Raw genomic sequence first — 13,029 nt, 5'->3', positions numbered from 1 at the left:
TGTATGTATATATATCCAGACTCTTTATGACATCTATTTTTCCTGCTTCTAATATGACTAGTAGTTGCTGCTTTTACTTTTGGCTTAAATACTTGAATTTAAATACACAGAAAGTGGCCGGAAATTGAATTAAAAAGGATACAAGTTTCTTCATACACCTGAATAGTAGCCATGTCACCTTCCAATCGAATAATCTCTCCAACCAACTCACTGTGACCCACTCTTACCAGCTCATACATGGCTGCACCTGCCATGTCACAGGCCGTAACCACTGAAGAGAAAAAAGACTGTTTAGATGATTTAAGACTTTGGTGCTCTGTAAATACAATAACACGACTTTCTAATGCATTCAAAACAAAGATAAAACTACCATTACGGAACACACTCGTAGTTTCACATAAAGATGTATGTTTAGTACATGACATAAAGAGGTAAACAAAATAAACTAGGCTAAAGTTTATTAATTGATACACTATACATGAAAACTATTTTCAAATGTCTGACATCTATTAGGCAAATTCTTTCCTGGTTATCCTGAGGCATATTCTGATGAACTCAGGTTACTATAAAACATGTAATAATGGGTTTTCAAACATTAAAAAAATTAAAATTGGAATAAAAGCTTTAGAATGCCACAACTGTGGGAGGCCAACCTTAAGGGTGACTGAGTTACACTCCCCAGCTGGGTGCTGAGGCGCTCAGTCACAGAAATGGGTGTGTCTTGCTACAGCCCCATGGGTAAAGCTATGCTCACCTGTTCCTTTGTAATATAACCCCTTGCCCTGTTTAGGATAGAATCTTCTATGGAAGTGCCTTGTGTGTGTCCCCTTCTCTTACTGTACCCTTGGGTGTGACCTACCCAGGTGTCAGTCAACCTGCTGACAGTGGACATCATGAAGATAGACTCAGCCCCCTGAAACCTGACCCCTAGCCTCATTTGAATAGTTTCTCCTCAATAAAAGGGGTCAGCGAGTGATCTCGATCTCCCTCTTTCTGCGGACCCTTAAGGTCAGAGGAGCCGTCACAGCAACCCCAAAGAAAAAGGTATTTGTGTCTCTTGTGTGGTTATTTCATGCAGCCCAGTTAGCCCAGTTTAACTAGAGTGATCCCTGAGCCTTTTAGTCTTGAGAACAGAAATCTGGCACACAACAATTCTCAGTTTGCTGTACTGTCAATTTTTTTTCATAAACAATGTTTATAATTAATCACCACCATTGGATAAAGTCCCAATTATGAACCCCAATTTCTTATAAAATTTGAGTCAGAATAAGATCTTACTATTTTTTTTTTTTTTTGCTGGGGTTGTGGCTCAGTGGTATAGTGCTCGCCTAGTACGTGTGAGGCTCTGGGTTTGATCCTCAGCACCACATATAAATAAATAAAATAAAGATATTGTGTCCAACTACAACTAATAAATAAATAAATGAATAAATCTTACTAATCTGGACCATGTTGTCTAGTAAGCAAAAATCTCTTCTGGAAGGGAAAGAAAGTTGCCATATTTTTACAAATATGCAGGAATAAAGCCATTCTTAATATTTAGCCTTCTGATATAACTAATTAGAATTACATAACAGGCAAGATTTAAGTGGAAACTCTGAAGGTGTAAATACTTACCTAACCTGTTATATATACAAAGATTTGATATTTACTTTTATATTTACTATAAGAAAAATTAAGATCCATTGAAATATTACAGACAATGATCTTTAAAATCCTATTTCATGAGCCAAAAAGACTGCTATTTCTCTATTAGGTACTTAAGAATTAAGATTGGTACCAAGAGCAGTTTACCACATTTCTGCAGAATGATTTTACCTAAACTCTTGGATGTTGTTCTTCTCTCTGAAATTTCTTATATTTACTTTGTCTGTCCTAAAGACCTTCATTATCTTTAAGAGGAAAATTGTTTCTCTTAATGGCAAAAGAAATTGTAAACAATGAAATATATAAATGAATAACTGTTTTATTATATGCCAGTGAGCAAATACCAAGTTCTTAGGAAAAAAGAGGCACAGTGACCGATAGCCTTCATTTGCATAAATAGCAAAAATAGTATAATCATTTCCACCATGACTAGAGTAAGAAAAAGACTATAGCACAAGATTTATAAGAAGATTTAAGGAAAAATGAATTTTCAAGGCATTAACAATAATAAATCAATGGGCATGTTTTACCTAAGGATACTGTGAATCAAATTTTGTAGTGGAAATGTTCTACAACAAAATGAATAATGAAATGAGATTCATTATGTAAAAAGTAAAACTCCCACCTAGCACAATGGCACAATGCCTTTAATCCCAGCTGCTAGGGAGGCTGAGGCAGGAGGATCAAGTTCAAAGCCAACCTCAGTAAAAGCAAGATGCTAAGCAATGCAGTGAGACCCTGTCTCTAAGTAAAATACAAAATAGAGCTGGGGATGTGGCTCAGTGGTTGAGTGCCCCTGAGTTCAATCACTGATACCCGCCATCCCCCGCCAAAAAAAAGCAGTATTCTCATTTTTTGGCAGAATGGATATAAAGTTTAAAAACTACTTTCCATAGCAGTAAGGAAAGTCCTCAGAAAACTTGGAATGGAACTACAATTTGACCCAGTTATTTATCCCACTCCTTGGCTTACACCCAAAGGACTTAAAATAATCATACCACAATGATGCAGCCACATCAACATTTATAGCAGCTCAATTCATAATAGCTAAACTATGGAACCAACCTAGGTGCCCTTCAACAGATGAATGAGTAAAGAAAATGTGGTATATATACACAATGGAGCTTTCCTCAACCATAAAGAAGAATGAAATTATGGCATTTGCTGGTAAATGGATGGAGTTATAATGCTAAGCGAAATAAGCTAATCCCAAAGAACCAAAGGCCAAAAGCTTTCTCTGCTATGTGGATGCTAATTCACAATAAGGCTTGGGGGTGGGGCAGGGAGGTGTTAGGGAAGAATAGAGGTATTTTAGATAGAGGGGAGTGAAAGGAGGGGAGGGGGTATGAGGTAGGAATGATAGTAGAATGAATTGGACATTATTACCCTAAGTGCATATATGATTACATGACCTGTGTAATTCCACATCATGTACAACCAGAAGAATGAGAAGTTATATTCCATTTATGTGTCAAAATGCATTCTTCTGTCATGTATAACTAAATAGAAGAAATTTAAAAAAAAAGAAAAAAACTGCTTTCCATTACAGTATTAAGTCCTTAAATTTCCCTCTCAAAGGTAGCCAGCTATGTGATACTTTAAATAGTCATTCATAATAATTTAGAAGTGAAAAGAGCAAAAGTTGCTATCAATTCTTTGAAGATAATTATTAAAATTCAAAACAAATTAATAGATTAACAGAATGCCTGCTATCTTCAAGGCATTACACACTAAAAGCTATAAACTTTATAGCTATTTTTTAACCTCAAATTTAACAACAAGAAGAAAATAGAAGATATAGGTAAAAATAAACACCAGTTATACATTTACCTAATATAAACTTAAATAGGATAACACAAAGTAGTACCTCAATGACTCAAATTTACATGATCAATGCAAGATGAACTCTTATGATAGAGACATTACTTTAGTCCACAGTCATTAAAAGATCTTTTAAAGACAGAATTTATGTAGGTAAACAGAAACTTGCATGCCGCTACCTAAAACATCCTGAAAAGACATTAATCAAAGTTAGGAATCCTTAATCTCACACATTACTTACCAGGCCCTGAGACCCCATGAACATAACCAAATGTGCTTTCTTTATCTTCATCGATTATTTTGGGTAGCTTGGAGAAATCCATCACGTTAATTTACCTATGGTTAAAAAAAAAAATGGTCAGTGGCTACAATAGTTATGAGGGAAGGATAAACAGGCAGAGTACAAAGGATTTTTAGTGCAATGAAACTTTATGTTTTTAAGGTAGACACATGTCATTAAACAATTGTCCAGGCCCACATAATGTACATAGGAACAAACCCTAACATTAAATATGGACTTTGGATAATAATAATGTACGAATGGAAGTTTCATTACTGTCACAAATTTACTACTCTGTTGGATAATGTTAATAATGGTGCAGGCTCTGCATGTGTTTGGTCAGGGGATATATGAGAAATCTCTGCTCTATATTGCTATGAACCAAAAAATGCTCTAACAATAAAGCCTACTTTTAAAAAAGTAAGTCAAGAGTAAAATCAGAGAATAAAATCACAGAGAGATATAGGAGGCCTTATAAGTGAGCAGAATATGATCTGAGGGGAAAGAAAAATGTCAAAGAACATACAGGTGGCACTGGTAGGTGGTGAGGGAGAGAGTAGGGCAGCTTGGTATTTTGTTTATAAAGATAAAGATAGGGTGTATTCTGGACACATCTTTTAATTCAGAGACAGAGACCAAGGCTTTATGTCAGACATACTTGTTTTAGTTAGCATTTTTGCTACTATGACCAAAAAACCTGACAATTTTAGAGGAGGTAAGGTAGAAAAAATGAAATTTATTTAAAAAAAAAACTAAACCAGATATTACAGTCGCAGATGTCACATAAAAGCAAATAAACATTACTAGGTGTCTTCTGTAGCAAAATTAAATTGGAAGGGCAGTCCAGGGAAGAAGTAAAGAAAGGAAACTGGTTTATTACGATTTTTGTCCTCTTGAAGATACAACAGAAGAAGCCACTAAATAAGAGCAGGTATGGGACTGAAAAAGACAGGAATATAAAGAGACAAAGCAAGGTTTTTAGAAACTACTAGGTAATGGGGTGGGGAATAAACAAAATCTAAAGATAAATGTGTTAGGAAATGGATTCGGAAAAGTTTTAAAAGAAGTATGAATAAGCTAATGTGGTCAATTTTTAGTATTCAGAAAAATCAAAGATTTTCAAAGTCAGAGGGGTATCTGACAATCATCCAGACTAACTTCTTTCCCAAATATGGGCATTTCTTCTGTAGCACTAATGATACATGGTCATCTGCCTTTTAAAGTGGAAAAGAGCACAAGATCTTGAGTCAGCAGACTTGGGATCTCATTCTGGCTTTGCCAATTATATGCTGCAGAAGCCTTGGACAAATCAGTATCTTACTATTTATCTAAAAAATAGAAATAACCCTACCACTTATTCTAGAGCTGTGATTAAATTACGAATTTGTTTAAATGCTCCTTCTGGCATTTAAAATGCTTACAAAAATTTTATCAGCAATTTTACTACTTGAATAGGGCCTTAGTTTTGAAAAAGTCATTTTTATTTTTTATTTACTATTTTTTTTTACATGGGATTTCACTGTTTCCCAAGCTGTTCTTGAACTCCTAGACTCAAGGAACACTCCCACATCAGTCTCTGGAGTAACAGAAAACAGGTGTGCACCACAATGTCTGACTCTGTCATTCTATTTTTAGAAATTTCTTCCTAAAAAGTTTTGCTTAAGATAACCTAAATCTACCTCCTGGTAACATCTGTTCTCTGGCCATGGTTTCTTCCAACTTCTGTAGACGTATAGAGAGCATGTTCCTTCTCTAAGCAAACCCTTCATAATGCCTTCAGCTGTCCCTCATAGCAGTCTTGCTCAGATTCCTCCCCCCTTTGACGACCCTTTTTCATGATGCCAATATGTCTTCTAAAACGAACAAAACAAAACAAAAACCAATACTCCAGATGTTGTATAAGCAAGTACTAAAGAGTATCCATCTATTCTGGATACGTCTTTTAATTGAGAGACAGAGACCAAGGCTTTATGTCAGATATACTTGTTTTAGTTAGCATTTTTGCTACTATGACCAAAAAACCTGACAATTTTAGAGGAGGTTAAGGTAGAACATCATGGCAGAAGTGTGTGGCAGAGGAAAGCAGCCAGGAATGTAAAGCACAGAGAGAGAGGAAAAAAAAGAGAGAGAGAACTGAAAAGGACAGAAACAAAATACATACCGTAAAGATACATCCCCCCAATGAAACACCTCCTCCAACCACACCTACCTATGGTCACCAATCAATACCTATCAGAGAATTAACACATTGATTAGGTTAAGGCTGTTATAACCCAATCATTTCATCTCTAAACCTTCTTACATTGCCTCAAACATGAGCTTTGGGAGACACCTAATAGTTAAACCCTAACAAACATGAATTTATAAATTGTGGCCTTGAATAAATCACATTCTTTCATCTTTTTAAGCCTCAGTTTCATCTGCAAAATCTGATGGGGTGTGGTGGGGCATCTAATAGTATGCCTAACAGAAATACTGATGACTACTAATTTTAGTGTTAACTCAAGCTAAGATATGCTTAACTTCTAAAAAGCATCTAATGTATCCTTACTTTTTTGTTATTTGAGCCAAACAGAGGCTGTTTCCTAGTTCCCCCACTAGCTATAATATTTAATTTACCACAACTTTTTTTCTGGAACCACATGAATTGTTTTTTAAGCATCAATAATGGTCATTTGCTTATATTATGGGGAGAAAATAAAATGGAGAAGATATAATCTTTCCCCCAAGCATATTCTGGTATAGTGGGATAAAAAGACAAATATGTAGTTACAATGAGATGGCACATGTGCTCTCATAGGATTAGTATAGGTTGATTTAGAAGAGCATACAGCAAAGTTATCTAACCTAGACTCGGGCAGGATGAGTGTGACTTAGAGTAAGCCGAGACTTCAAAGATGAACAAGAAGGTATTAGAATACACAGTAAAGCTTCCCTACAGATGATTCAATTCTCCTGGGGGTGTAGGAAGGTGTTCTAAAGAGTTCATGAGGTAATAAAAGTGTCTGTTCTGATTTTTTAAAAAGTATTTACACACCTTCCCTTTAAAACTGAACAGTGAGGGTCTCCAAATGTATGAGCAATGATTAGTGGAAATTAAATGGGTTTGTTCATGATTCAGCTGTCTTGTGGGCTTATTAGCCAGCTGGATAATTCTAGCCACCATGGAAATACTGATGAATCTACCATTTTCAACTTTTTAAATTTTAGGCACAAATTATTTAATTTATGCCAAAGACAAAAGGCATTAGAAACAGTAACATCAAACTAATAAGTAACATAAAGAGCCTAAGTGATAATTCTACAAATTTACCTACAGAAGACTTTCATCAGAGACACAAATTTGCATTCATTTGAATACTATTCTTACATAGCAAGATAACCCTACTTTTTAAAAAGCCACTGTTAAAAGGAAAAAAAAAATCAACCAAGTATGAGTAATTTAGCTTTATCTACTCCATTGTATTATATGCAAAGAGGTGGTTGCAAATACATCCCCAAACTGCTCTGAAACATCTTTCAGAATAAAATTCTAAGCACTTTTGTTCACTTTTGATGTTTTAACACATTTAAATTCTTATCTCTGCCACAACCACACAGACTCTGACACTTGCTGTGCTCATGACTGGAATATTTTTTCTTTCCATGGTTAATTTCTTATCATTTGGTCTCTGCTCAAATATACCCATCTCCCAAAGCCCTTCCAATAAAATAGTCACCCTCTTTCCATTGTCCTTCTCAATTCTCTTACCCTGCTTTTCTTAACTTCTGACAGAAATGGTCAAAACGACAAAGGTAATATACAGAAAGGAGATAACATTGGGGCCTCTGTGGGGGATTAAGTACCCAGACTCCCTTTCAAGGAAGAGCAGGAAAGTGTGGTTAGTAGAGAAGCGATAAATATCTGCCCTTCAGGGTCAGCCTTAGATACACAGAACCACTTAGCCTACCCTCACACCTTTCACAGGGCAGCCTGAACCTTGTAACTAAGCAAAGTAGAGGTACAGAGGCCCAGCCATCTCAGCCTCATGTGGATACTATAAATTTCCCCATGTGGTTGGCTAAGGCTTTGTCCTGTTTGCATTGCATTTTGACTTCTGCCAACTCTGTTTCCATCCCCTTTCTTTGGGGATCACATATATTGATTCCTAAAAAACATCTTCCATAACAAACTTTCTTGGCATTCCACTGGTGAGGTGGTGCACACCTATAATCCCAGCAGCTCAGGAGGCTGAGGCAGGAAGATCATAAGTTCAAAGCCAGACTCAGCAACTCAGTAAGACCTTGTCTCTAAATAAAACAACAACAACAAAAAAAGGTTGGGGATATGGCTCAGTGGTTAAGAGACGCTGGGTTTAATCCCTGGTACAATATCAAAACAAAACAAAAAAAACCAATATTCCCAATTAGGGGATTTGATTTTTTTAAAAAAACAAAGCAATCATGATTATAACTAAAGATTTTACACATTTGTCAGATTATTTCCTTATAACTTTCTAGCAATAAAATTCCTGTAGAATTATGTACACATTTATAAGACTTGTTGGTATGTAATACCACCAATTGCATCCCGGATAGTTTACATTAAAAATGATCTCTTAATGTTTTCCATTTCAATATTTAACATATACATCATTAAATTCACATATCAATTATAACTAAAAAACTTTAAATGTTTTAAATTTATGTATTTGAATTTCATGATTATAATTCTTAATTTTAATTCCACTTATGGTTATAATCATATTTTATATATAACTCAGTGATATTTTGTCACATAGATATGTTTACTCAATTTATAATTTACCCTTCTAGGTTTTTATTTCTTTTTGTATAATTTTGGCTTTAAATGTGATACCATTAATCACATTTCCTTTATGGTTGCTGTTTTTGATACCAGATTAATAATATATCTCTCTATTGTAAATTAATAATATTTATATACATTTTCTTCTTGTATATATCAATCTGAGTAGAATTAATTCGAGGTTTGGTATGTTTTTACCAAATGGTTAGCCAACTGTAAGATATTATGATCAAATATAAGCTTAAAATTCAAAACCTGCATTTAGAGAATCCAAAACACTCAAATAATGAACAGACTGGAGAATCACTCCCCAGATAACTGAAAGTTAAATTCACACTTAAACCACCACAATTTTTGGTCTGTTTTCTGTCTGAGGTCTCTTGTAATTATTTATTTTCTAAATGGGGAAAAAGAATCCAAAACTGTCCTTGGAAAGCAGGTCAGATAGAGGATGGATCTCGTCTAAACCAAACAACTGACAGAATCAGGCACTCAAATAGCCAAAGGCTTAATTTCTATAAGGAAGTTGGTCCTCCTCATTCTTCAAAGTAAACCTTAGATAAAGCCCTATAACAATACAGATAGATACCCAACAGTCTATTTAGTTCTAAAGTACTAATTTCTAAGAGTTGGAAAATATGTTCCTAAGATCCAGGAGTTTCAGGTTCCAACTTAACAGTTAAATGCTGGAAAAAACTCCAGAAGTGGTCCAAGATAACAGGCCATTTTGAAGTATTTAAAATTTGCAATTCTCACAACTCTGATAGAAGATTTCCTATTGTAATTTTCAAGATTTTTCACCTAAGTACCCCAATTACAGAAAACTCCCATCAACACTCTAGTTCTCGACAAGGAATAGGATGCTAAGTAATCTACTGTTACCAGCATTTTCTTGGTATGCTCTTGTATATTCTCTTTAAATACAAACAAATTTTACAGTCTAATCCATCATGTATATTATTTGCTTTATAAGGAAAATGCAAAAATGCTTTCCATGAGTAAAATTATTCATCAAGCAGACATGCTATAGTGACTTGATGACTGAAGAGGGATAAGCATATAGCAGTTTGATAAGCATGGTCATACAACATATTAATTTGTTATCTACCATTTCTTATTATCTCTGAAAATAGTAAAAATAAAAACACCCTACTAAAATTTTCTGCTTATGCCTTTGTGAAAAAGCACAGACTTTTAAAAAAATCTTAATACAACCTTTAAAACACTAACTTTCAATATAAAAATCACTTTGCAAGTTACATTACATTAAAATTCAATATTATCCCAAATCTCCATGATATAAGAAGAAAGCTATGAAATAATTTAGTGCTTCATAAAACAGTTTTGTTATCTCTTTAACAACTCTTTCCTAATACAATATATAGCTATCTTTGTTCAGTGGTAGAGTAGTTGTTTGCCTAGCATACTTGAGACCCTGGGTTTGATATCCAGCACACTGGAAAGGAAAAAAAGTATGTACTATATACTTTCATAAAAATATGTGGCATTCAGAGAAAAATCAGCTCAATGATTACATAAAAATTTTGGCTTAGCTGTTTGATTTCTACCTTAAGGATAAAAAGTGAATGCAATTTATAACTAAGAAATCATTTAGTTAAACATTATAGCCCTCCTCCATACTTGTGAAATGTTAAAAAAACAAAACAAAAAACCCTCTGTAGGAAAGGAAAAATCCAGAAGGCAGCACAGGCAACCATCTGAGCCAATGAGTCATCAGTCCCTCCCCCGCAGGCACCACAGCAGAACACTGCAGTGGCAAATAACAACAGGGGCCCACTTATTTTCCCCTTCCATTTTATAAGGCCCAAATTGCTACTGGTTAATACATTATACCTAGTAATTTCATTATTCTAGAAATAATTCTTTTTACTACCAGACTTTTGGACAATGTAGCTGTTAGGAGGAATTGATATATACAAGCTAAATACTAATGTTCCAAGGTAATATTTATTCACATACAAAATCTTAGGTCACTTCATTGATAATAAAGTATCATTTTTATGTAACACTTGAAAAAGTATATTCTATCTAATTCATTATTAATACCTACCTTTGGAAAATAGAATTTTTTTGAAGAGATGATGAATTCAACAGATTATATCAAATACTTATTTTCTCATATTGTTTGAATTGTACATATCTATGAAGTACATTGTGATCTTTTGAGATAACCATGTAAATACTTTAGTGGTACTACATATATACTATCTTTATATGTACCACATATTTAGTACTATATATTATGCTTATATAATACTTACATTAATAGTACTATAAGAATAATATATAGTATTATATAAATATAATATATAATAAATGTTATACAGTCATTTTGTGAAGCACTTTCTATTCATTTCATTTAATCCACCTAGCTAGCAACCCTATTAGAAAGGCTATGTGTCACATTTACTTCGCTATGCATACTGAGTTTCCGACTTTTTGCCTTGTCAATCAAACCTCAACCTTGTTTAGATTTTGGTAAGCCTAACATGGCAATTCTAGTTTCCTCCGCAATGACTGATTTAGAAATAAACTTGTTTGACAAACATACTTATTATGAGCAATAAGAATTTCTTTGCTTTTTCAAAAAAACATAGGCTAAACTGAGTATGTGGTGCATGCCTGTAACCCCAGCAACTCAGGAGGTTGACTAAAAGAACTGGGAATTTGAGACTAGCCTCGTTAACATAACAAGACCCTGCCAAAAAACAAAATAAAACAAAACAAAGCAGAGGCTATAAAAAACAAAAACAAAAACACACTCCTTTGGGAGCTGGTTATCTGCATGGGATGTCTGGAACTGTGGCAGCCACTGGGATCTTGAAGGGAACTAAATTAAGCAGGCAAGCCACTTTATGAAGAATGACAAAACCATCTATATCCCTGTTGTTTTTATTAGTCCACTGAATTAACCAACATAACAAGAAAAGAGAGAACTTCAAAATATTTTATACACATACATAATTCATAGTGCTCTATTTTAAAAAAGAACAACAAACATAACAAAATTTACAACTAAAGGCAAACATAAGGGTCATTAGTGAAAGTGAAATAGTTCATAAAAATTACTAAAATGTATAAGGAAATGTGAGGTCAAAAGTGGGAATCAAACAGTAGAGAATACAACAAAATCACAGATGGCAAACTTGCCTAATGGAATAAAAAATATGTATTCCTATCACAATAATTTTTGGAGACACCCCCCTTCTATTTTTATTTCTTTTCTTCTTTTTTTTAAAAAGAGTATTATAGCTATACATAATAGCTGAGTTCATTTTGAGAAAATCATACATGCATAGAATTTTATTTAATTCATTTCAATTTCCATACCCCAACCCTTTCCCTCCCCTCTTCATTTCCCTATTCTCTTTCCTCTACTTAAGACCTTTCATTCACTTGTTTATTTTTGACTCACACTTTCCTGTTTAAGACAGTCCTGAAAAAGAAATAGTGAAAATAAAAGGTAAAAGAAGACATTAAAGTTGAGAAATGAATTCAAATTGTATTATTTTAATGTAACACTATGCTGGTCCATAAACAATTTTTATAGCATTTCTAAAAATAGATTTCTTTCTTTTTAAATTTTTGTAGATAAAATTTCACAATATTTAGTATGAAAACTCAAAGTTTTAATGAAAGTAACTAAATACTGTACTCAGTGTGTAAATTCCACAATATCTATTTACAGGCTAGAAGGCTATGATCAATGCTAAAACTGTTATATAAGTGGATTCATGTATTCCTGCCCTCAAGAGGAATATTTATTATTCTTGTACTTCCTCCATATACCACAGTGCCTTGTAGAGCAGTTAACCTCAATAAAATGTTCTGAAATTAAAAATAGATAATATTGGCTACTGTTTATTAAACATATCACACTCTGACATTATGTTAAAAATAAACATATCCTTTTAAATTCTTAACAGTACTATTAACTAAATGTTACTTGATTATTTGATTCAAAATGACAAACTGATAAGAGTAGTGACAACAAAATTTGGTCTTATTTCAACATCTAATAACAAATAATTGAAAAGATCTTATTGTAGCCAATATCTTAGCCTTTAACTAGCTCTTTTTTTTTTTAATCCTATGTTATCATGGACTGAATGTCCATTTCCCCCAAATTCATACGTTAAAATCTTACCACCACCACCGCCCCCTCCGGTGTAATGATACTAGAGGTGAGACCTTTGGGAAGCAATTAGTGTCTTTATAGGAAGAGAAAGGAAAGCAATGACCTCTTGTCTCCACCTCATGAATATACAACAACATGGCAATCTATAAACCTGGAACTGGAGCCCTCACCAGACAAAGAATCTGCAAGTACTTTCATCTTGAAATTCCCAGACTCCAGAGCTATGAGAAATAAATGTTTGTTGCTTAAGTCTCTGTTATAGCAGTCAAACTGAATATAACTCCAGGAGCTGCTTTTCTATTATTTGCCAAACTA

The 13,029-nt window shown here is 33.9% G+C and overlaps 1 protein-coding gene across 1 annotated transcript in view; it reads right to left on the bottom strand.

Annotated features, from left to right (window-relative positions):
* Atp6v1a (ATPase H+ transporting V1 subunit A) overlaps positions 1-13,029 on the bottom strand; it is a 57,337-nt gene that overhangs the window by 28,551 nt on the left and 15,757 nt on the right. The window contains exons 3-4 of the mRNA XM_026394724.2: positions 3,710-3,804; positions 143-271 (exon numbers count right to left, since the gene is read on the bottom strand). Of these exons, the coding sequence (XP_026250509.1) occupies positions 143-271; positions 3,710-3,791 (211 nt within the window). The 5' untranslated portion in view covers positions 3,792-3,804. The remainder of the gene's footprint in view (positions 1-142; positions 272-3,709; positions 3,805-13,029) is intronic.

The sequence above is a fragment of the Urocitellus parryii genome, chromosome 2 (assembly GCF_045843805.1).
Source record: "Urocitellus parryii isolate mUroPar1 chromosome 2, mUroPar1.hap1, whole genome shotgun sequence".
NCBI lineage: Eukaryota > Metazoa > Chordata > Mammalia > Rodentia > Sciuridae > Urocitellus > Urocitellus parryii.
This window is presented reverse-complemented; position numbering and strand designations above follow the sequence as displayed.